Genomic DNA, 24,090 nt, shown 5'->3' on the forward strand with positions numbered 1-24,090 from the left:
AATTCCAGGGAAATCGGGCACGGGCCGATCCCAAAGCGCCCGGGTGGAGTTGGCACATCCGCTGTTCTGAATGCACCGCCTGGATTTTGGGGAATTCCTGGGAAGATCAGGGGGGAAATGTCCGAGAAAGCCTCGCTGGCCAAAATCGGCTCAGGGAGTGACACTGGTGCCACCGCAGCCGAGCAGGACATGGGACAAACGGGACAATTCCCGGCTGCAGGGGTAGGGAATCACCCTCGGAAGGGATGAGACCCAGCTGGATCCCGTTATCCCGAGTGCAATCCCCAGCTGGATCCCGTTATCCCGGCGGGGAATCCCCAGCTGGATCCCGTTACCCCGAGTGCAATCCCCAGCTGGATCCCGTTATCCCGGCGGGGAATCCCCCCGGGATGCTCCCATAAAAAGCTCCCGAGCAGCCCCTTTGCCATGCGCTGCTTTTCCTGGGGTCAGGATGGGGCTTGGGAGCCGCTTTGGGGTCGCTCTGCTCTGCTGGGTGTTGGCTTCGGCCGCATCCTCTGATCCCTGGGGTTTTCCCTCGCGGAATTCCGGGACGTGGCGGCTGCGGGGCGATTCCTCCAGGTCGCAGCCCTGGGCGCGGGTGGATCTGTCGCAGCTGCGGGCGCTGTCCCCGCGCCCCGCGGTGGCCGTGCGCTGCCAGGAGGGGCAGCTGGCGGTCACCGTGCGCAGGGACCTCTTTGGCACCGGGCGCCCGGTGCGGGCAGCGGAGCTGAGCCTGGGCACGGCCTCCTGCCCGCCCCTGTCCCCAAACGCCGCCCAGACCTTTGTTACCTTCGTGGCCGCGCTGCACGAGTGTGGCAGCACCCTGCAGGTGAGTGGCACCGGGGTGAGGGTGTCACCCCTAAAGGTGCCCTGGTGCAGGTGCTGGCGGGTTTGGGGTGAGGAGTGCCCGGAGCAGGGGGGAATTTGGGGCGTGGATAGCCTGGATGAGGCACGCACTCAGTACTGGGTTTGGGACTGGATGCAGGAATTTATGGGATAATGGGTCCTGAGGCGCTGTGCCTGTGTCCTGGAGGCGCTGACCTGTTTCAAGCCGGTGCTTTCAAAGCTCCGTGGTGTCCTGTAGGATCGGGAATGTGGCTCTTGTGTCCCGGCACAGTCCCTGCTGGTGCCGAGTTTCTTTTCCTGGTTTTTCCCCTCTCCCAAACTCTCCTTCCAGGTGACCCCAGACTCCCTGATCTACAGAACCACTCTGTTCTACACACCCACCCGTTCTGGCAACCCCCTTATCGTGAGGGCCACCCCAGCCGAGGTCCCCATTGAGTGTCACTACCCCAGGTGAGTGGTGGGGGCTGTCCCCGTGCTGCCACGGCCCTGACGTGCCGGTGCCCACCCCAGGTAATTCCCATTGCTTCCCTTTAGGAGGAGCAACGTGAGCAGCGGTGCCGTGCACCCCACGTGGGCCCCGTTCCGCTCCACGGTGGCGGCGGAGGAGCGGCTCCGGTTCTCCCTGCGCCTCATGGATGGTGGGTGCAGCCCTGGTGGCCTCGTGTCCCTCAGCTCCCCCTTTCTCCTGGCTCCTGGGAGCCCCAATGGAGCCAAATCCACCCCCCACGGCGGTTACAGCACATTTAAGAGGTCCCACGCTCCTGGGAAGTCCCCAAAGTGACCCCATTCCCTGGGATCTGCATTCCAGACGAGTGGAGCAGGGAGAGGCTCTCCAATGGTTTCCAGCTTGGGGACAGCCTCCGCTTCCAGGCCGATGTCACCTCGGAGGGCCACGTGCCCCTGCGGCTCTTCGTGGATCAGTGCGTGGCCACCGTGACCCCCGACAGGAGCTCGTCCCCCCGCTACGCCTTCATCGACCTGGGCGGGTAAGGCCGGGCTCTGGGGCTGCCTGGAGAATCCCAGGCTCCTGTGGAGGATCCCGGATGATTCCCAGCCCTTCTCCAGGTGCCTGGTGGACAGCAGGGCAGAGGACACCGGCTCAGCCTTCGTGTCCCCGCGGCCCCGGCCGGAGTCGCTGCGGTTCCTGGTGGACGCCTTCAAATTTGCCGGAGACGCCGGGAATTTGGTGAGGTGTTGTTTCCATCCCTCCTCCTTTCTCTGTTTATCTATGGAAAAAAGCCCTAAAATCTCCAAGATTAACGGATTTTCCTTGACTTCCCCTGCCAGCTCTATATCAGCTGCCACCTGCGGGTGTCCCCGGCGGCTGAAGCCCCGAATTCCCGGAATAAAGCCTGTTCCTTCAGCAAAGCCAGCGGCCTGTGAGTGTCCCTGCTGTGGGGAGGGGACCCGCCCCCGCCCGCAGCAGGGGGTCACAGGTGACTCTGTTCCAGGTGGGCACCTTTGGAGGGCACTGCGGCCATCTGCAGCTGCTGTGACACCGGCAGCTGTCCCTCTCCTGGAGGAGATTCCCGGGAATTCCGCGCTCCGGCCGCACGGATGGGCAGGCGCGTGAGGAGGGACAGCCCCGGCCGGAGAGGTGTGTCCCAAAGGTGTCCGAGAGCCCCTCGGGCCGGGGGAGGGGGTGTTGGCACAGTTTAAGGACAATCCTAGCTCTTCTCCGGTGTCCTTAGGGAGGGATTTTTAAAAGGAAAGAGGGGAATTTTGGGGGGATATTGGGAAGAAATTCTGTGTGGATGGGGGAGGTCCTGGCACTGTTGTTCAACCCTGGAAGTGTCCCAGGCCACCTGGGATAGTGGGAGGTGTCCCTGCCCATGGCACTGGATGGGCTTTGAGGTCCCTTCTATCCCAAACCATTCCATGATTCTACCCTGATCGTGTCCTTGCATTTTAAACCCCTGGCATTCTGTTCCTCTGGTGTCCATCTTCCTGTCATTCCCAAATTCCAGCCCAAGCAGGAATTCCCTCTCCTGGGAGCTCATTCCCATCTTTTTCCAGGTGAGCCCTCGGGGCCGACTGAAGCCGATGTCTCTGTGGGACCCCTCCTGATCCTGGAGCCTGCTCAAGGATTAACAAGCCCCTCTGGAAGTCTGGGATCAGCTGGGAACACCCCCCGAGGTAGGGGTCTTTGTGTGGTTGTGTCTCCAGGCATCACCCAGGGGTTGCTCCCACTGTGAATTCCCAGGGATTTTCTGGAACAATCCCCCAGAGCTGCCCTATGGGCTCCTTCCCCAAGATGCCCAAGGATTGGGTGGAGGCTGGGAACCAGTGAATGAGTGCTCAGAGGGTTTTGTCCCTTCCAGGTGCTGCTGGCGGAATTCCCGTGGTGATCCAGGGGCTCCTGCTGACGGCAGCCACCCTGCTGAGCCTGACTGCCCTGGGAATGCTCCTGTGGCTGTGCCGGAAAAGGCTCTGTCCTGCGGGAATGTCCCAGTGATCCCAATAAAGAGAAGAAGCATCTGTCACCTCCTGGTGTTCTCTGTGGGGTGGGAGGGGCTCAGGCAGCTTTGGATGGGAATCCATCCTCTGGGAAAGAGGTGGGACTGGGGATGTAGAGCTGCTGCCACCTGGAAGTGATTCCCAAACCTCCATGCATTGGATTTGGGAGGTACAGGTGGATTTTCCAAAGGTTGTATCCATGGAAAGGAATCCTAAATGAGGTGTGGCTCCTATTTTAGGGATTTATTGGTGTTCTGAGGTTCTAAATGAGTTCCTGATTTTAGAATTCCTGTTTTCCCTTTCTTATCCATTGGGATGGGGGAATTCTGCTCCAAGATCCCTTGAAGGATGCAAGGGCAGCTGGAATTCTGGGATTTTGATTGGTTTAGGTGCTGAGCTTGGCTTCTTTGCAGGGGAAAACCTCAGGGATGGGAAAGGGCTGGAGGTGCTTCTGCTTTGCAGGGGCTGGATGGGAATGAATTCCATTGTTTTTATGGAGTGTGAGAGCCCTGGGATGAACACAGCAATGGGATTGCTTTCCTTGGGCCATGGTTGGAGCTGGGGACTCTTCCTGGGAAGATGCCAGACCTGGGGATCCCATTCCAGGACAGATGCTGTGGGTTCTGGGGATGTGTGGGGGGAGGAAAGGACAGCCCTACCTGGGATGGGTGCCCTCCACACCTCTGCACTCCTCTTCCCTGGCTTGATTTGTCTCCAGAGAGCTTCTGGGGACATCCTGGACTGTTGCTGCCAGTGTAAAGACAAGCCTGGCTGGGTAAGCACAAAATCCTCCTGTCTTTTGGTGGTGTGGTCATGGTCCAGCTTTTGAGGCCATCTCTGCTGCATGCAGGTGGAAGGCAGGACTGAGATTTGCACACCTAAATCTGCTGATGAGAGCTCCATAAAGTAACCACCAGCTCAGATCCACCTGAGTGATCTCTGGCTCTTCACCTGTGACAAAATTGCCACAGTCAATAGGTGGCAGATTCAATTACTGGCATGGAATAAGATCCTCTCCAAGACTTTTTGAGGATTGAGCATCCAAAAATTGGCATAATTGGAGTAAAGATAGAGGAACAGTTAAAAACTGCATGAGAGAGAAACTTGGAAAATGGTAAAGAAAAGGGAATAATGTGCAAGATGTTGTAAATGTGTTTGGAAGCAGCGTGTCGTTGTAAGGAATACAAAGAAAAGGAAATGAGAATGTTACAAGATGAGTTTGAACAAAGAAAGTGACAAAAAGAGCTGTTATCTCTGTGAATAGAACAATTGCAGAAACAACTGGGGTGGGGGAAGGAAAAAGAGTAGCAGACAAATTAGAATTTATGATCTGATGTATTAGTTCCTATAAAGATCCATTAGTTAATTGCATCCCCAGAAGACTGGGATGGAGATACATGGAAGGGGGGACCCTGACTGGGAATTTAGGGATGAGAGGAGTAGTGAGGAGAGTGAATTAGGTGAATTGTGGTTTAAGGTGGCCCCTCTTATGAAAACTGAAGTGTCCCTTGGGCCCCAAGGGGGTGTAAGCAAAGAAATATCACCAGAACCATTCTGTGGGACCCTCTTCAACTGGATAATTTGCAAGAAAAATATGGCCAGGAGGCTGGCAAGAGTGGGACTGGGTATTTGTGGTGTCTCTGACTAGGAGAGATCATATGAAACCCCAAGTGAAAAGCCCAGAGGTGGCTTTTGGGAACCAGGGGTGTTTTTTTACTAGGGAAGCAGATTCTAACAATGAATCACATTCCCTCACACAGCCCTTGAACAGCTTACTGTGCAAGGGAATAGATCCCTGGGAATGAGACATGGTGCTATCCCTGTGTGTTCACTGAGCAACTTTTAACCTCTCTCAGCTCCCACAGACCCCCAGGCCTTGAAGGTGACACCTCTGCTCTTTTAAAACTCTACCCCATTATGGAAAGAGACCAACCAGAAGACAACAGTGGAGCTAAACACATTAATGTTGGGTGAATGCACCTAGCTGCTCATGAGGAGGGGTGATCAGTTTGGAGTCTTCCCCACTGAGACTTGTCTGTTTCCCTTTCCAGGACCCACACTGGGTTATACCAAAATCCCCAAACCCGTTTGAGCCACATCTAGTTTATCCATCAACAAGCCTGGTGTATGGAGTGAAAACCCTCAGGTCTTTTATTTGTACAAATCAGTATGGTAATGGTTGTAATCATGTTTAAGCCTTGAGTGCATTGCTTTTGCAAATTTTGCATTGAAAAAGCAAGCTGTAATTGTACAAATTCAGGAGTCCCACCCATTAACATGGATTTGGCAGAGGGAAATGTAAGCACAGTATGTGAAAGACAACCCCCCAAAAATGAAGTGGAAATTTACTTGCTTAGTTTTCAATGTGGTTCCATTGAAAAGGGGTAGAGATCTAACCAGGCTGGTAGCTGTTCAATGACTGCTAAATAAGAAGATGACACAGGAAGAGAAATAGTATCAGACATAATTTATCTGTTGATCTTGGAGATATAATTTAATTTAAATTAGAATTGTTTATATCAATGCAGCAAAAACTATCTTAACTCCCACAATGTATCCTACAACCTCTTAGACCTGTTGCAATCTTAACTCCACAGATGTCTGACATTGAGCCCAATGGTATTAAAAACACAGGCTAGCAACAAGTGATCCTTAATCCATTATGAAGCCTCATTATGTCACTGCATGTTAATATCTCTGCACTTAAACCTACCTGCTGATCATTCCTAAATACATCTGCACAGGGATGCTCACAGGCTTGCACAGGTGAGCCCTCCCCTCTCTAAAATGAGCCAGGAGAGGTGTGACTGGCATCCCAGGAACAGGATTAGGTGTGACTGGCATCCCAGGAACAGGATTAGGAGTATCTAATAAGCAGCACGCATGCTGAAGTTCTGGCAAATAAATTAAGCTTGGCAACAAGTGATTTGTATGAGGAAGAACACCTGTTAAAATCTCCTTTGTTGGCATTAGGAGCTGGTCAATGTGTCCTGGCTGGTATGTTGTCTAAATAGCAAAGAATTACTGGAAAGGACCCCCACCTACCTGTAAGTGCACTTGGCATCATCCAGAATAATGTTTCCATAGCTCTCAGCTGTATCCAAGCTCAGTTGCAGGTGCAATCCGCTCCAGCAAAAAGGGAAGGTGATGAGGGCATCTTACCCACTGAGTTTCAACAGGTAATTTGGGTACATAATTTCAACTCAAAAAGTATTTTAAAAATACTTATTTTAATTCAAAAAGCATTTCCTGTCTTGGTGGTATCTACTAAATTTTACTTATGACCACACCAGAAGTAGGGCCACAGCTTTTTGTCTTATCTCTGCAATGTTTAATGGCTGAAATTGATTATTTTAGAGGCGTTTTCCAGCCTAAATCATTCTATAGACCCCATCATTGCATTGGGACTGAATCAACATGGAATTGTACTCTGTTAGAACCTGGAGTATGGGCCCAGCAAAATGGGAGCAAATGGCAAATTGTCACTGCTGCCACATGTGCTGTGCAGAAACAACAAGGATTTATTTGTGAATGTAATACTGTTAAGAGCCAAGACACTTGTCTTGACGCTGAACAAAATATTTGTCATTTTGAAATACATCCCAGAGTGACCTCTGAGGCTGTACTTGGATGTGTTGGGAATGGATGTGTTTGCATGAGAGCCCTTTGTGCTTCTCTATTTATAGAGGACATGCACAATCCCTCGAATACCTGCATCTGTAATTGTATTCAAGTTATGGGATGCATCTGTAACTATGCAGCCACAACCCAACATGTCACAGCAAAAGTGAAGAAAGATGAAAAACATCACTGGTGAGAAAATCCGCTCAGGTGGCCACCAACAGCCACCAGAGCTATGAATTAAATGTTCCACTTAACTAGTCTTGTTAATCATTGTAGTTTTGTGTTCATTATCCTTTTGTTTACATGCCAAATTACAGCTTATATCAAAGTACAAGAGCAATGAGTGGATGTGTGGGTATTAAGGGATCAGCAAATCTGATATCTTATTTATCAGCCTATTACCCACTCAGTAAATTAACTTCCAGCTCAGATCTGCCTCAGTGATCCCTGACTCTTCTCCTGCAACACAGGGTGTGATATTCTTTGAGTTGAAGGTGCACTGTGGGATTTTAAGTCATCTTTTCTCCTGTTCTGCTCCATTTTTCCTCCCCTTGCTGAGACTCTCCATCCTCTGTTGGTTCATCTCAGTTTCCAGCTTGCCGTGAGTGGGATGGGGGTGGATTTGTTTTCAGTGGCTTTAGGGTCAGTTGTGGAAACTCAGGGCACTGGGAATATTTCTGTCTGCTCTGGGCTGTCCTGACCCCCAGGGGGGAACACTGGCTTTGACCCTCGTTCATGGAGAAAACTTCCAAAGCCTTAAGGTAAACCAGAAGCTACAAAAATGTGAAATAGGTTGTAGAGTAGTGTAGTATGTTATATGAGTGAGAAATTTAGGTTTTAGGATTTTTAGTATGTTATAGATGGGTTCAAGATGGAGGGTACAGGGCATTGTCTCAAGTTAATTTTTCTTTCTCTTTCTTCTTGGGTTTAGGTGGTATCGTGTAATTGGGTGGGGAAATCTGCATTGTGGGTCTTTAGGGGTCAGTTATTGGGTTAGAGAGGGAAATATTTTAGGTGTCACTTCTTAACTGGGTAGCTTAGTTTTTGATTAGACTTAAAAGGCCTTGTAACAAGAGATTGTTGGCCATTTTTGTGCTGTTTTTCCTGCACGCAGAGTCTGGTGCAGACAGTGCTGAAGTTTTGGGAAGATAACAATAAACAGAAGCTGAAGACCAAAAAAGTCCAATGTGTCCCTCGTTCCTGACACAGAGCTGCTCCAGGAGGGTCTCCCCTGCCAGGGGAGCCCCGGGCAGTTGCCCAACTTTGGGGCCCACAAACTCACAGTCAGTGCTAGCTGACATCAGGCTGAGAGGGGACACTGAGACATCCCCAACACCAAATCCGTGCAGGAATTGGCATCACACTCGCTCTGCCTGGTGCCTTCTAGGTCTGGAATGGGGGGAGTAAGAGGGATGGGCTGTGAGGTGGAGAGCCACCTCCAGATGTGCTGGAGGTAGGGATGCTGCAGTTATTGTTGTTTGTAGGTGGGTTAGGACATGAGCTGGTAGTGCAGAGCACAAAAGAGAGCCCAGACCCACCTGGGTCTGCTGCAGGAGGTGCTGCATCTTTAATGTGTTTGTACCCAAATTTCTACTAACTCTTTACAGAAGAACAACCCTGATCTCACAAACATTAATGAACTTTAAGTCCCTCAGTCCTTCTGGTGGCACAGAAGACTTCTGCCTGTGTTGCAAGTTCAAAGAAAAGCTGCCATTCTGGGGCTTAAAAGTGGCATCTAAGGGACAGTCATGAAGCATTTAGGGACAAAAGCAAGCTTTAAACAGCTGCAAAGATAGCCAAGGGCTGGGAGCTGAGTCCTACTGCCTGTGTGTGCACATCAGCAGTGGACTGGACAGTGGCCAGGCTTGTTTGCCTCTCTGATGATACCAGATGACTTCTTGGCCCACTGCATCATCTGGAGAAAAACAGCTGAACAAATGGAGATGTGCAGGTGATCTGCAGTTCAGGGACTTGTTTTCTCTCTCGTGGGCTTTGGCATTTATTTTATTTTGTTTTTCACTGCTGAGCTCTGAGGGGATTTGGATATTTGACTCTCCCCAGCCTGCTGGCCTTGGCAGGAAGGTTTTAACTTCTCAGCACTGAATAAGGTAACTGTGAGAGTGTGAATGATTCAGCCAGCTCGGATGGGGAGCTGATTTATTACTCAGTAGAGCCATTGAGGAGCTGGAAATGGGATGTGATTTGTACTCGGGGCCAGTGCTGGCTTCCTGGGATGAATTCTGCTCAAACCATCACCTGTGAGTGCAGCTTTACAGCCTCTGGGATCCCACTGCTGCTCCCCCCATTTTCTTCTGCCTGCCCACACAGGATTAGCCAGCCCAGATATAATCTCCTCATCCCTACTGAACTGCTGAGAAATCCTGCGCCAGCTGTTTTTGGGGGGGGGGGGGGGGGGATAAAAAGGCAACTCTTTTCTGATTTACAGAATTTAGGGAGGAAATGTGGGGTGGGAGGAACCGGGGAGAATAATTGGGCAATTCCCGGCATCCTCGATGGCAGCTCTTAAGCATTACGGGGACTCAGCAGCACCCTTATCGCAGCACGTTCTGGGAGATTAACCGTCTGCTCAGCTGGCAATTAGAGCTGGGAAATGGGAAGCTGCCACTTAGCCCTGACTTTGTAGCGGCTGTTCGCACTTCTCCGAGCCCGGCCCCAGGCACTGGAGGGAGGGATGGGAGGATTATTGTGCGCTGCCTTTCCCACGCTGGGAGAGAGGCTCGTGGACAGGGTGGCTGCGAGGGAATAAAGGCTCTGCTCTGTTTTCTGTCGTAGTTTTTCTGTCGAACTGGAAAGCCTAAGCTGCTCCCTGGTCCCCTATTTCATCCTGTTCTAACTTTCCCTCCATCTTTCTTTGCAACTTTGGGAAACTTTGCTTGCTGATGCCATCTGTGAACGCAGCAGTGCTGTGTGTTGATGTGCCAGCTTCATTTGCACGGGAAAAATGCTGAGCTGAGAGAGAGATTCGTCTCTGCCTGGGCCACGGACCTCCTGTGAGATCCTGCTCAGGTCAGCAGGGTGCATTTTTGGGTGTCTTTGCTACTGCAGAGGTTAACGAACATTCCTACATCTCGTGCTGTGTTGCATCACAGAACTTGAATGATGAAATATCCTTTAGCCCCAGCTGCTTTGGTGACTGCTGCTGCTCTGTGCAGACACGCTGGCCCAACCGGGAGGGTGGCAAGCCCTCATCTCTGGCCTCCACAGAGCTCTATGGGGTTTAGTGCTGCCCCAAGGCAGTACAGGGATGCTTGCCCAGCTCCTCTGTTGTGGTTTGGAGTTTCAAATAATGACAAGGTAAGGAAAGGACTGCAATAGGGAGGCACAGACAGGTCCCTGCTGGTCCCTTCAGCCCTGCTTCCATCCCCCAGGCCCAGGCTGGTGAGTCTGTGCTGGGGGTTGAGCAGCCACCCCTGTCCTGCCAAGCAGGTCCCCTGCTCCTGGGGACAGCCACCTGCTTTTCCATGGCTGTAACCCTGCTGCTGGAAAGGACTCTTGTTGGTTTTCCCAGCTTTGCGGAGATGGGGCAACTGAGAGGTGTTTTAAAAGATTTTATTCCATTATCAGTCTCGATGAAGGGTAAAACATAAGAGATGTAAACCTTGATGCCATTCCATCAGAAGCCAACCTATTTCCTGGTTACAATACCTTATAAATGCTTTTCAGCTTATTAGCTTTTGCTGCGCAATGCTGCTAATACTTCTAACAGCACTCACCTGTATTTTTACCCCACGTGTTCCTGCTACAATGCATCTTTCACAGTTCTAATTCTCCAAAATAGCTGGTCTTTCTGCAAGGCCATATTTTGAAACTTGTTGAAACTTGTTTCTAGTTCAATCTCTCTCTCAACAATGTCATCTCTATTCCTAAGTCAGCACACCTTATCTCAGTGTTTGCATACATATGTACAAAACTATGTAGACTTTCTATCAGATTTTAGAAATCCCTCGTAAACCCATTTCTCACAGGCTGTGGCAGCTGCCTGCCGTGGCTGTGCTGGCCACAGGAATGCCTGGCACCACAGATGAAGTGGGTGCCACCAGGTGCCTCTGTCCTGCGGGCTCAGCAGCAACCTCACGCTTTGGAATTAATTTCAGGATTTTTTTATTTCCCTTGCCGATTTATCTCTCGAGTTTTCTAGGCCAGCTGTCCTCCTTTATTATCCTCACGCTACCTATTTATCTCGCCTGTCCCCTCTCCTCCCCGCTTCCCTCCCTTTGCTTCGCCTGGCCGTGGCTGAGCTCCTGCCCGCCAGCAAAAACAAGCCATGGTGGCGGAGCGTGACAGCTCCCGCTGGAGCCACATCATCCCGACAGCCGGGCCGACTCAGCAGAGTCCCCTCGCTGTCCCCTCACCCAGCCCGGTGCGCCACAAAGGTGCCCCAGCGCCTCGGACAGCGCTCGCTGTCCCCCGCGCCTGGAAGTGCGGGGAGGAAGGCGGTGACATCCCCGCCACCTGTGTGCTGGGCTCAGCTCTGTCCCCACCCCCTGCTGCCACCCGCCCTCCTCTGACACCCCCAGGGCAGTGCTGGCCCCGGCAGACACTGCAGAGCATCCTCCCTGAATGTCCCTGCTTGTGGTCACTGCGCCTCTACGCGTGGCTGTGGTGGGGACACAGTGAAACATAAACTTTAAGGGATTTAGAGATTTTAGAGGAGCTAAGATTTTAGTTAGAGATAAGCCTTACTGGAGTTAATTAAAATAAATGAGTAGGCCTTGATGAAGTTAAAAGTTAGTAGTTAACTAATAATTGATTGCTTGTCAACACAATGTTTAGTTAGCTGGGTTTATAATGAGGAATATAGAAACTGACAAACAGCTTTTAGGAACATGAGACAATTGTGGGCCTCCTCTGTTCTGAAACCAATTGAAGACAGGGAATGGGAGTTCTACCAAGGTTCATTTGTCATATTTGCATTGAAAAGGTAGAAAGGTCAGAATGAGGAAGACTTCATTTACTTCCTCATTTTGGGACCCCTCCCCATGAAAGGGACCACCGACCCATTTCAAGGAACAAACTGCGCATGCTTAATAGCTTTGGGAATGATTAGCATAGGAAGCAAGGAATGGGATGTACTAAATGATGAATATGTATTTGTGTTTTGGGTATTCAATTCTGGTGTGGATAAAAGGACTCTGTAATCATTGGAAAGGTGCAGTGTGTATTTGGGAGCTGTCCCGCACGCTGCCCAGCGCCGCAATGAACATACACTGTCTAACTTTAAACTGTTTAGAGAGTTTTTGTCCGTCACAGTTGGATATCGGTGCTAGATCAATATCCATATTTCTTTAATAAGTCAACAGCAACCTGTTTGCTCCAAACATGAATAATTATAATAATAAAAACAATAGTAATAACATTCTGCGGTTTTGTCTTCTCTTCTGGGCACCGTCTGTTCAGAGAGATGGGTGGGATGGAGGAGATGAAAGTCCTGGCCAGGAGTGGCTGTGGATACAAGGCAGAGCCCAGGGGCTGATATATGGACAACCAACAGCAACAACAAAAAAACCCAAAAAGCCAAACCAAACCAACCAAAAAACCCACCCAAAAACTCCCCTAAAAACCCCAACAACAAAAAACCCAAACCCAGCCAAAAATAATAATTAAAAAAAAACCCCAAAAAACCAAGAAAAGCCCCAAACCACCAAAAACTCAGTCTCTTGCAGCTGCAGGTATTACAAACACAGCCTTTGCAGCACCCTGCTTTAACTTAGCCCTTGCTTCCCCTTCTGCTGCCCTCCAGCCTCTGTGCCCAAACCAGATGGAGCCTTCAGTCAGAGGAGGACAATGGAAGTAGGTGTAGGAAACCCTGCACCAAAATACCCTGAGTATAATTTTATTCCCTCTTATCCCACATGCCAGCTCTATCCCACAGCAAGCTCTCATCTGAAATCAGACATGCTGAGCAGAAATAGCCTGATGCTTCAGAGATGTGCCTTCAGAGCCTGGAGAGAAGCTAACCCTTCGTTGCCCACAGCTGTAGGACACAGATGTGCCTCAGCCTGGCCTTTTCCAGAGCCACGTTGTGCCTGTTTCAGAGCTTCTGGGGAGCTGCAGGCTTGCATGTGTATTGTGTGCCAAGACAGCAGCACACACAGGTGCCAGGGAAGGGCCAGAGGGCTGATGTAGGTGACATGTTGTGGTACAGCTGAGTTACAAGCTCCAGGCCTCTGGGGCAGGGCTGTGCAAAGCCACGGCCCTGCCTCCAAACGTGCAGAACATCACCAAGCCCTCTGGCAAGGGGAGCAGGAAGGAAATTGAGATTGAACTGTACTTTCCCAGTCACACTGACTCCTTCTCCATCATGCTGGCACTGTCAAACCATGTCACGATCCTCCTGACAAGCTTTTGGGGTAAAGGCAAGGAAAAGCAAGGAGTCAAATTTCTTTTAACTTCTGGAAGCAACAGGAAGGTGGCAGAGCCTTTGATGCCTTGCTCAGCTTAGCAGGCAGAGATGTTCCAAATGGCTCTGACTCAGCACAGCTGGAGAGCTTTATGAGCCACACGTGGAGTGCTCAGCGTGCCCTCAATGGACAGCACAAAGGGCTGTGGGCAGTGTCCCACCTGCCTGGAGGCTTAGAGAGGTACAGGAGGCTTAATCAGCATGAATCCCACTGTGGGGGAAAAAAGTCAACAAAAGCTGTTTGGCAAAGGCCCTGCCTGTTGGTTTGAAAATGTGGATGCCTGCCTTGGATGTGCAGGGAGGGCATGGGAACTCCTGAAGCATTTGGAGATATGAATTGTCCACCAAGAAAAGGACAGTCCAAGCCAAAAAAGATCTGGAGAGGAAGCCATCCTTGTTCTGCTGTGCTTAAATCTGCTGGGCTGGTAGAAGTAGAGAACAGGGTAACTGTGCTCCTACCTCCCAAAATAGAAGTAATTTTGGGGTCTGGAGGGAGAGAGAAAGAGAGCTGGCGAGGCATTTCTGACAAGGAATAACCTTAAGCTGAAGGAGGGTAGATTTAGATCAGATATTGGGAAGGAAGTCTTCCCTGTGTGAGTGGTGAGGCCCTGGCACAGGGTGCCCAGAGAAGCTGCAGCTGCCCCTGGATCCCTGGAAGTGTCCAAGGCCAGGTTGGATGGGGCTTGGAGCAGCCTGGGACAGTGGGAAGTGTCCCTGCCCATGGCAGAGAAGTTGGACCAAATGGTCTTTAAGGTTCCTTCCAACTCAAACCATTCTGTGATTCTCTAAATCCTTAGGTTAGGCTGTGCAATTGCAGTGAACCATTATCCAGTGCTCTTGTAGGACCTGATCTTATCTGGGATGCTCCACAGGAGAGACAAAAGCTCAGGAGAAAAAAGTCAATGGAAAGTGTCTCAAGCAATGCAGAGAGCAGGACCTGCATCTTTTTATTGATGGAAGAAGGTGCCTCCATCTCTGTCCTCAGGGTCTAATTCCATCTCCAGAAAATAGGCTGAGTGCACCAATAAAACATCATTTTTAGGACCCTTGCATGTGATGGCCTGGTAAAATTGCTATTTTTAAGACAGCCAAATTTTGGAGAGAGAGACAGCAAATTTTACATTAGGAAGGGACTGCAGAGGCTGTGGCTGCCTGCACTGTTTGATGTTATTGTGCTGGGCTCGGGGCTGAAAGGGGCTGGCAACCTCTAGAAGGATTAGAGGGAACATGGACAACCCTGAATTTGGATTAAAGATGTTTAAAAGTCTCTTGTATCAGCAAGCTCTTTTCTCCGGGAGAGATTAGGAGTGCAGTTTCTCACGACAGTTCTGTTAATCTGGTCTCCATGGAAACAGGATGATGTTAGTGGTGGCACACTCCCCTAAATGGCTTCTCAGCACCAGTGTTAAGGGGGAGACTGCCTTTGGTTTGTCACCCAGATCTGGTTCGTTTGGCCCCCGTCAGTCCCTGACAGCTGCTGCTGGGGGATTTTTTTTGCTGCTGGTGGGACCTGCCCCAGTGCCCCCACGCTGCAGAGATTTTACTGGAGACTTCACAGGCTCAAGCCTCCACACCGAGCCCAACCAGCCCGGAAAAAGCCACACAGACTTTCACACAATCCCGTTTTTGCTGTGCTCCTGGGCAGGGGCGGGCTGTGGCTGTTTTGCAAAAGTCTCCCACCCTCCTACACTGCCCAGGGTGACCGAGTGACCTCCTTATGGTGAGGGGAGGTCTCTGGGGTCTGCTGCAGTGACCACTCTTGGACCCATACATGGACAAGGCATTGTGCAAGAAGTTGGGAAATTTGCCATGTTTTAAAGCAAGCCCAGCCTTGCAATGCCCAGCCAGCAGGAAACACTGAGGCAGAGCTGTTGCAGCTTTGCTCTGTGCCTGACTGTGCAGGGGACAGAAGAAAAGCCTGTCCCAGGGATTTGCCTCCAAATGCAACCTGGACATGCTAATGTGGCCATCCAGGCTGGGGGTGAAACGGTGGGTGGCTTGTAAACGTTCCCTGCATCTTTCTAAATCCCTTTTCATCCTGAGTCACACGCAGAAGAGCGTGGGAGAGCGTGAGTAGGCAGAGGGAGAGGGGTGGTGGGGCTGCATGAATTTGGATATGCACATCAGCTATCAAACACAGTGCAAAATTGCTGTGAAAGCAATGAAAAAAGATACATTTCGTGTCACAGTATTCAGAGGATGAGCTACTGCTGTTACTGCTTTCTGTGTTAGTGGAGTTAAGTGGGACTTGCTTGTTGAGATTAGCAGGGAGTCTTCTGCACCTCTTCTCTTCCTAACTCTTTGCTCTTTCTCTCCCCACTGCTCCACAGCTGCATTTCCCAGTGGATCTCAGCCAGGTGTGTGGGACTGCTGCTGCCTCTAGTCCTTTCAGATCAGTCATGGGTTTGGCTAAAGAAAGTTGAAACAAAGAAAACAAAACCTAAATGACCTTTATGTCTGTCTGACTCCAGCTCACGCTTCAAAAACATTTTATGCCATCAGCTAATTCCACCCAGACGGGAACTGTGTATTTAGAAACATCATTAAACTGAGGAATTGAGGCAGAGACTTTATCAGTGGTCCTGTTGGCCTCACTGTGAGCTCAGCCCTAAATCAGACCTCAGGGATTTTCATCCCAGAAACTCCACAGCAATCCCAGGTTCCCTCGCAGAGCAGCTCACTGGCTCTCCTGGGGCCACCTGGATTTGCACCAGAGCAAGTCCCTGGCTGTTCCCTGTAAATCCCATTGCTTTTTCAGCCTATGTGACAGTTTTCACAGAAAACAAGTCTAGTCCAAAGAGCCACTTCAGATTTAATCTGTGAATGATGACTTGAATTAAAAACCAGCTACAGCAGTGCAGCTAACACCAGGAAGGCTATGAAAGCCCTGGTCTGGCTGCGAGAGACTGGGCTCTGCACACCTGCCAGGGGTCCCTTTCCCAGCCAGAGAGCCTAGGGAGGGGTCCTGCAGCCTCATGTATCATTTAAAGAGTCATTCTATTCCAGAAAGCAGGCAGCAGCTCCCGTGTGGGCTATACCTCAGCAGTCATAATTTGTCCCAGTTTATAAATAAGATGCTTTTCCTGGACTGCCAGGTCCCAGTGACATCTACAAGGCAAGCTGTGATCTCTGTGGCCTGTGAATCATCTCTGATAATGGAGATCCTGCTGCCTGGCTCCTACTTTTGTCAGCTGTACAGAGTTTGTGGATGCACCCAGAGAGAGCTCCCTGGCACTATGGCAAAGGAAATGATTTTTTCCCTCTGGAGCAGAGCCCCGGTGGAGATCACCTGGGAGGGATGCTCTTAAGGACAGAACAAGCTGGTACTGTTGACTTTTGCTTTCCCTGAGAGGCATTCCTACCTCCCTGACCCAGCCTGGGGAAGATTCAGCGCCTTCCTTCCTCTCACCTCACATTCATGCCTTTTCCTAGCACCAAGGCCACATTAAGTCTGAATTTTCCCCTCTCTTGCCCTTGGAACTGTTCAATGCCTGGCCCATGTGCAATAGCCTCCAGCAATAAGGGGAAAACTTGGGGTCTCAGCATCTACTTCTGCTTCTCCCTCTGGAGCATCAGCATCCTGGCCTCCGTCCCTGGAATCAGTTCAGAACTCAGATAAATCTGCTCCGTGCACCACTGTCCTCTTTACTGTGGCCACAGGAGTATTGCCCTTTGTCAAAGTGAAGATGGCACCAAAAGCTGTGGGGATTAGAATGGACATGAGCTACACCCGGGAGGGTGAGAGCCTTTGCTGGGAGCAGCTCTCAGGTGATGGTGCTGGAGGCACTGCCTGGTGGGTGAAGTGTCTTGGGTGCCCTGCCTGCCTCCACCCGTCTGGCACAGCTGGCAGGGTGCTGTTCCCACGCTCTGCATCTCCTTTGCAGCCAGGATAACAACACCTTGTGGGGGGTGAGGGTGGATGTTCTTTGGCATTTGTCATGGAATTGCCTGCAAGCACCCTGGGGAGGCCTATAGATAAGTGAGGGGCTGTGATTCAGCAGCCACTGGAGGAGAAGCAGCTGCCACCGTGTCCATTTCACCATCACTTCAAAAGCCTCGAGTCTTTATTTGATTTGTGTTTTTGCATTACATTTGCAAGAGCCCCCTCCACAAGCGGAGCAGGGGAAGGTGACCTGCTGGGAGGGTGGGCAGGATGGTGTGGAAGGAGCCCTGTGGTAACAGTGCAGCCCCTGGGAGTGATTGCAGGCTCCAGCACGGCACCCTCCCTCCTTATAGATGTGCACCTGCTTTTATGTTTCTCTCCCCTTCTGTTTGCTCTGGTGGGTTTTCCTGATGCCTGTTATTGCTGGGCAGAGAGAGGCAGTAAAAGAGATTGCTCAGGCCAGGCTTGTGGAGAAACAAGCAGGTGTCTGGCTGTGTTATCAAGGTAACAACACTTTTGCATCTCAGTGATGGGACTAAAATGAGACTGAGTGATCATTGCAAAAAGCACAACTGTGTTCACCTCGAGGCTCTGAGCAGCAAAATTGCAGCTTGGATTTAGGTTCGGGTTGCTGAGCTTAACTTTACTCATTTAATTTGCCCAGTGCTTTGGGACTTTATTGGCAGTCATGGTTGTGTGGGGCTGTGTGGGGCTGCACCTCCTGGGACATGCTGAGGTGAAGGTCCTTTCCTGTGTGTATATGAACTTCTGGATGAAACGACAGGATTCTGTTTTCTGCAGGAATTCTGTGGTCTGCCCTCTGCCCAGAGAGCCTCACTGGAGGCCTTGGCTCTGTGTCTGTTTGGGAGGGAGGGTGTTTGTCTGTCCCTGGTGTCAGGGTGGGTTGAAATGTGCTGAGCAGGGTTGTGCATTTCCACACTGATGTTTTGTGGCAGGGGGAATCAGCTGGCACACAGGGTGGTGAACAGTGACCACAGCAGCATGTCTGCCCTAGAATATCCTGCTGGCTCCATGTGGACTGAGCTCCACCGCTGGCTCAAAGCCACCTGACTGTCAGTTCTGTGAAGTCTCTGCAGCTCGGTGAGTGACAACCCCCTCTGTGCCCTGGGTGTGAATGTGGAAACAGCCACAGAGGCGCCACAGGCTTCTTCTGAAGCACAGCCAGGGTGGAGAGAGGATCCCTCAGCCAGCTCACTCTGCAGCTCTCCCTGTTTCTAATGAAGCCTCGTTCCTGATGACCACTCAGCCCCTTCTGCTTTCAAGTCAACAAATTAAAAAAAAAAAAAAAAAAAAAAAAGGAAAGTAAGAAGCAAAGAGGAGGAAAAAAAGACAGAATGATATCTTTTTGTTCACTCTCCCTCTCCTCCTTCATTCCTTCGAGCCATTTTTAACCCAAGCTAATTCAGCTGGAAATATTAATAACCCCATAAGGAAGCCACCTCCTTGTAATGAAGTGTAAAGGTCACTTCTGCTCAAATCGCACAACTCTTTCATTTTGTTCTCTGCAAGGAACAGCTCCTCTCTTTAATTATTCAGTTTGCTTTTATACTGCAGCCGCTGCTCTCTCGTCTCTAATCTCTGACACCTCCCCATTACGCAAGTCCCCAGGAGGCCGGGCGGTGTCACCTGCTGGGTCACCCCCAGGGCCTGGAGGTTGTGAGCAGCAGCTGGGGTCTGCCCGGTGCGGGGGGAGGCTGGATGTGGAGAAGAAGAGCTGACTCTTGGGTTTCAGTGTTGATTCTTTGATGGTGTGAGTTGGCTGGTGTTTCTTCAGAGTGTGGGCATTGCAAAATATGTTAATTTTTGGTGGAGTTGAGTCCTCGTGCATGAGGTGCCAGTTGATGGGAAGGATAGGAGAGGGGCTGGAGGGGGGTTGGGGCATTCCTGCCCTCCTGCTTTACCTGACGGGTGGATGGAGGTGTGAGGCTGTGGGATGGGAAGTGACCTCTGCGTGGCCACTCCTCACTGAGGAAGGTAATTGCTTGTGAAGCCCTAAGACAAAGCAAAACCTCTCAGATCAGTGTAATGTCCTCCGTTCTCAGACGTCTCTTGGGCCATGATGTCCACAGCCAGGGAGAAGAGAGGGACAAATCACAGCATCCTGCTGCAAATGTGAGCACTCTGGGACAGCCCGTGGGAGTCACCAGCACAGAAATGGGCAATGGATTTGGGGGAAGCCATCCTCTAGGGATGAATTTGGGGTCACATGGATGTTCTCCCCGGAGAGATGACCAAGAGGAAACAGGGCAATAGGCCCACGCTGGTCAGCCTGGAGAAGGGAAGCCTGAAGGGAGACTAAAGCGGCTCCAAAAGAGCTTGAGAGGGAATTTGGACAAGGATTTTAGTGATGGGACAAGGGGTAATGGCTTTAAACTGAAGTAGGGTAGGTTTAGATTAGATTTGAGGAAGAAATTGCTCCCTGTGGGGGTGGGCAGGCCCTGGCAGAGGGTGTCCAGAGAAGCTGTGGCTGCCCCATCCCTGGAAATGTTCAAGGCTAGGTTGGATGGGGCTTGGAGCAACCTGGTCTGGTGAAAAGTGCCCCTGTCCATGCCAGAGGGGTTGGACTAGATCATCTTTAAGGTCCCTCCCAGCCCAAATAATTCTGTGATTCTATGATTTCAGTGGCTGAGGTGATTATTGCCCTAATTATTACTTATTTATGTAACATCATAAATAATTAATAACCGTAATTAATTGTATGGACCCAAGAGAGCAGAAACAACTTTTGTGGTGGCTGTAACCCCTCCCTCCCTCGAGCACTGCTCACTCCAGAACCTCTCTGTAGTTTTATCTCCCTGAATGTTTAAATGACTTGAGCAATTTGGGGTTTCCTCTGTTCCCCACGGGCTCCTCACTCTCTGCTCTAATGATAACACCACAGCAGCTGTTAATGCCCACAAACAAACACGGGTCCTCAGCAGCTGCAAGGAGTTAAGGTTTATATAATCATGTGAAGATTTGCGAGCTGAAAAGCCTTTCTCTGTGCACTGCATTAATCATTTAAAAGGAGCCTGACTGATGATTTTGGCATGTGTGTGTGGTTGTTTCCTTTTTCCCCCTGTGGAGTCCAGCTGCTGCTGGCTATACGTGGTGTGCTCAGCACCAACCAAACCACTGCCAAAGCCACCGGGGGCTCTGAAAACTCCTGTTCACGTTCATCTGGTGATTCGTTCGTGCAGGACATGGGCTGTGCTGGCAGTGAACAAACAGATCCAGCCTCTGATGAGGATGTGCAGAGGTTTTGCTTAATGGTAAGAGGTGTTCTGTGGTAGAAAAAGGCTCACACTGAAAGAACAGGGTTAGTTTTTTTTGGTTTGTTTTTTTTTTTTTTTTTTTTTTTTTTTGACATTGGGATTGAAGGTCTTCGAGATGGCAGTTTGTGTTTAGATTTAGGTGCTTAGTATTTTTTATTTATATTATAAGTTGTGAATTTTATAGTATTTTACTAATAAGTTATAAAATGCTTTACTAATTTTTATCAGGTTTTTAAAGGTTAAATTATTTTCAAAATTATACTTAAATTATCTTTATTTTTAATTTAATAATTAATTACTCAACATTTGTAATGTGGACTTTTTTGTTTAGCTACAAAATATTACTTAAAATTATGAAGAAGAAGGTGAAGAAGACGAATTAGTTACTGCTTTAAAACTTTTATTTTAGTTATATATATATTACTATATTCTAAAACTTTAAGTTTTCTATTTTGTGATATTACACACTTTTAATTAACTACACACTTGTAATCTTAGTGTTATTAATTATTTTTGGAAGTTTTCTCTATGGTTTTAGGTGAAATGTAGTGTTTTCTTGGGAGTCAGAGTTTGTTAGCATAGAAAGTCCAAAATCCTCAACATCCAGAACTCCAACATCACAGAACTGCCACGGTCATTTCCAAATTACAGCTGGCAAATGAAGCACGGAGGCCTGGGAAGCCTAATCAGGAGCACAGCACTGCTCAGCTCTTTGGCCAAGCATGGAGAAATCCTTTTCCAAGCTGTGCCAGTGCCAGGGGTTTTCCCTCTCACTGCCCCTCTTGGGCACGCTTTGGGAGCAATGGCATTGTGGCTAAATCAAGCCACCAATTTCAGCTTTGCAGCTCTTTTCTCTGATGTTGCCTGAACACTGGGCAGCCATCCCTCACACAGCTGGCTCCAGAAGGAAACTGCTGTCCACTTTTTGTAGCAGCATCATCCCTCCCTGCCTCCCTTTCCCTCTGTGACCACTCCAGTGGATCCTTAGCAGCAGTGCAATATGCAGGAGCACAGACCAGACTGGGGCACAGCTTGCTCTGTGTGCAGCCACACTTGTAGCTTGGTTCCAGCTGACAAACCTATATGAACTCATATCTGCAAAACCTGATCTTAAAACAGTCATTTGAAAAGCTCACATGGACATAAAACTCAGAGTTCAAAAGTTGCAACTTTTCAGACACAGGGGAGGGAAAAAATAGCTGTGAGGTTTTAGGTTAAAATGCAGAAACATTGGGCTGTGGCTTTGCAGATGTGATTTCCATGGTGCCACCATCAGTGGTGGGGACAGTTCAGCACCTGCACTGCCACCATCCTCCTTCCAAGCCCCTAAGCATGGCTCAAAGTAATGAGATTTAAGGATGGGGAAAAGTCCTGGCAGAGCTGAGGAAAGATAATCAGGGTTAGTGTGCTGAGAGGCTGAAAGTGGCAGGGGGCTGTGGACTGGGTGGTTGAAATTCCACTTTCCAGAGTCAACATTAAGGCCAATCAAGTCTTCTGGCTGAAGATGTGGCTGTTTTAATAATTAGAAAGGGGAGCTAAGACAAGGGGGCTTGCTCAGGTGTATAGGTAGCAGTGCTGCGGGTGGTTGCTGTCCCAGACCTGTTCATTTGAAAGCATCTCTGCAGGTACCAGCAGGAACTCAGCGGTAACCACGTGCACTGGAGCCTTCCCCAGCCAAAGGCACTGCAATTAAGGAAAAAAAAAAAAAAGGCAGCTTTTGCTCCTGGAGTTCCTTAATGGCCCCGATGCCTGGTGCCGCGCTGTCGTGCCCGTGTGGGTGGTGGGTGCTGCACAGGGACAGCCCTCACCTGTGCAGGCACGGAGCTCTGCCTTAAAGGCTGGCTGCAGCCCGGGAACAGATGGCTCCCCTGACAAATGCACCCCTTCCCGCACTGCCCTGCTCCTTTCCGCTGCAAATGGACGCCTTAAAAAGGATTGATGGTGCTAACAACAACCTCATCTAGGAGGATTTTTGAAGGGATTAATGACGAGCCGCTGGGGAAAGGTTTAATGGTCCAAAGAGATCAGCAGTCTCAAGCCAGTTTATTAATCAGCTAAGGCCATTACCACTTAAAGGCTCAGCCTGGGGGGGAGGAGGAGGCGAGGGGTGGCAGTGATCCATCTCTGCAGAGAAACATGCCAGAGAAAGTGAGGAGATCCCTGGAATCCAGTGCACAAACTCACTGGGCTTCATTTGGTGCGGACTGGGATTTAGCAAGGAAATGCAAAGAGTGAAGGGAGTGATGGCCTTGCTTCATTTACTTCTGGTAACTGCAACCAACCTCATGCTCTTGTAGCTGCAGCAGCTCCTGAACAAGCCCAGGGGCTTCCAGCCAGCTGTGTCTCTAGCAGTGGCTACCACACATCCCTAGATGCTGTCTATGGCCTGGGCACTTGAGGACCACTGTTGTGAGAGGAAATTTATTTCTAACACCTTGTTCAGAGATCATTTTTCTGCCCTGGAGCGTGAAAACTGAGGTTCTTATTATTTTTATCACAGCAAGTCAAAGTGCAGAAGCTATTCTTATTCATATGAATGTCTAATCCTACTCTGATTCCTTCTGAGCTGTTGCATTTGCCATGATTACTTTTTCCAGTTATAGCTAAGATAAAATTTGCAGTATAATTATCTGCCCATACAATAAGCAACCCCTGAGATGAGGAGATGAGGGTTCTGCCAGGGACCCTCTCCCATTTCAGGGTGCAGAAAAAGCTTGGCTGTGTCCTGGCTGCCCTGGATTGAATGGAGGAAAAGCAAAGTGCCTCAGTCTAGTTATTTCCTCTTCACGTGAGACCCCTTAGGGGTCATCTGTAGCAGGATGTCTGAGTGCAGCATGGGTATAATGTCATTTTCTGGGGTCGGTGAGGGAGAGCAGTAGGACTGCTGGGGAAGGAGACCCCAGTTTTCACCTGTCTCTATGCAGTGGGACTGTGTAGGGCCAGGCCTGGGTCTGGGAAATGTTACAGCAAGCTGCTATGGATGGCTTGGGGTCAGGAGGCTTTTTAATTGCTTGAAAGGGAGGTGCTTGTGCTTTATCCTCACAGAGGCTCTTTTAGGCCACCAACAAAGAATCTGATCTTCTGAGGAGAGCTCTGGCTTTGCTCTAGAATCTGATCACAGTGAGAAATTGTTTCTGTTCCGATACATTTTTAGGTGGCCGAAAATCTATGTTATTTTTGGATATTTTTTCCCCCCTCTGTGCTTGTTCCATCCAAAGTCGTGAACTACATGTGAGGTCAGGTGACTTACCTGCATTCATCAGCTGCCTTTTGGAGTGAAACCTCTTCTGAAGTCACATCCTGCTTTTCTTCCTTCTTCCTGCAAACTCGTGTGTCAGCCAAATGAATTTCTGCTCCCTTGGGACACTGCTCCTGGAGAGCCTGGACCTCTGGCTGGCCCAAGATGGTAAAAGCCAGCATGGTCCATATACTCCAGAGCTCCAGCACTCCAGGTCTCTCCTCCTGCCTTGGTACTTTCAAGAGTCAGCAGAAAAACCAACCCCTCTGGAGAGAGCTGGGACAATCAGCAGGTGAAAGCTGTCACTGCAAGAGGTACTTGGTGTCTAAAAGTGGTTTTGTGTGTG

General features: G+C 49.8%; 1 protein-coding gene across 1 annotated transcript; it reads left to right on the forward strand.

Moving 5' to 3' along the window:
• Positions 1-451: 451 nt before the first annotated feature.
• Positions 452-3,301, forward strand: LOC128795320 (zona pellucida sperm-binding protein 3-like). Its single transcript, XM_053955998.1, has 9 exons — positions 452-829; positions 1,178-1,296; positions 1,381-1,484; positions 1,655-1,832; positions 1,912-2,032; positions 2,134-2,225; positions 2,298-2,443; positions 2,863-2,982; positions 3,168-3,301. Exons 1-9 carry the CDS (start codon positions 452-454, stop codon positions 3,299-3,301), a joined length of 1,392 nt encoding a protein of 463 aa, XP_053811973.1.
• Positions 3,302-24,090: the final 20,789 nt, after the last annotated feature.

The sequence above is a fragment of the Vidua chalybeata genome, chromosome 14, assembly GCF_026979565.1.
Source record: "Vidua chalybeata isolate OUT-0048 chromosome 14, bVidCha1 merged haplotype, whole genome shotgun sequence".
Lineage (NCBI taxonomy): Eukaryota > Metazoa > Chordata > Aves > Passeriformes > Viduidae > Vidua > Vidua chalybeata.

What these genes read in the sequence shown, in the direction of transcription:
- LOC128795320 (XM_053955998.1), top strand. Translation starts at nt 452, where the DNA reads ATGGGGCTTGGGAGCCGCTTTGGGGTCGCTCTGCTCTGCTGGGTGTTG. An exon ending in ATTGAGTGTCACTACCCCAG is followed by an intron (nt 1,297 to 1,380) that starts GTGAGTGGTGGG and finishes GCTTCCCTTTAG; the next exon opens with GAGGAGCAACGTGAGCAGCG. An exon ending in AGCTGGGAACACCCCCCGAG is followed by an intron (nt 2,983 to 3,167) that starts GTAGGGGTCTTT and finishes TGTCCCTTCCAG; the next exon opens with GTGCTGCTGGCGGAATTCCC.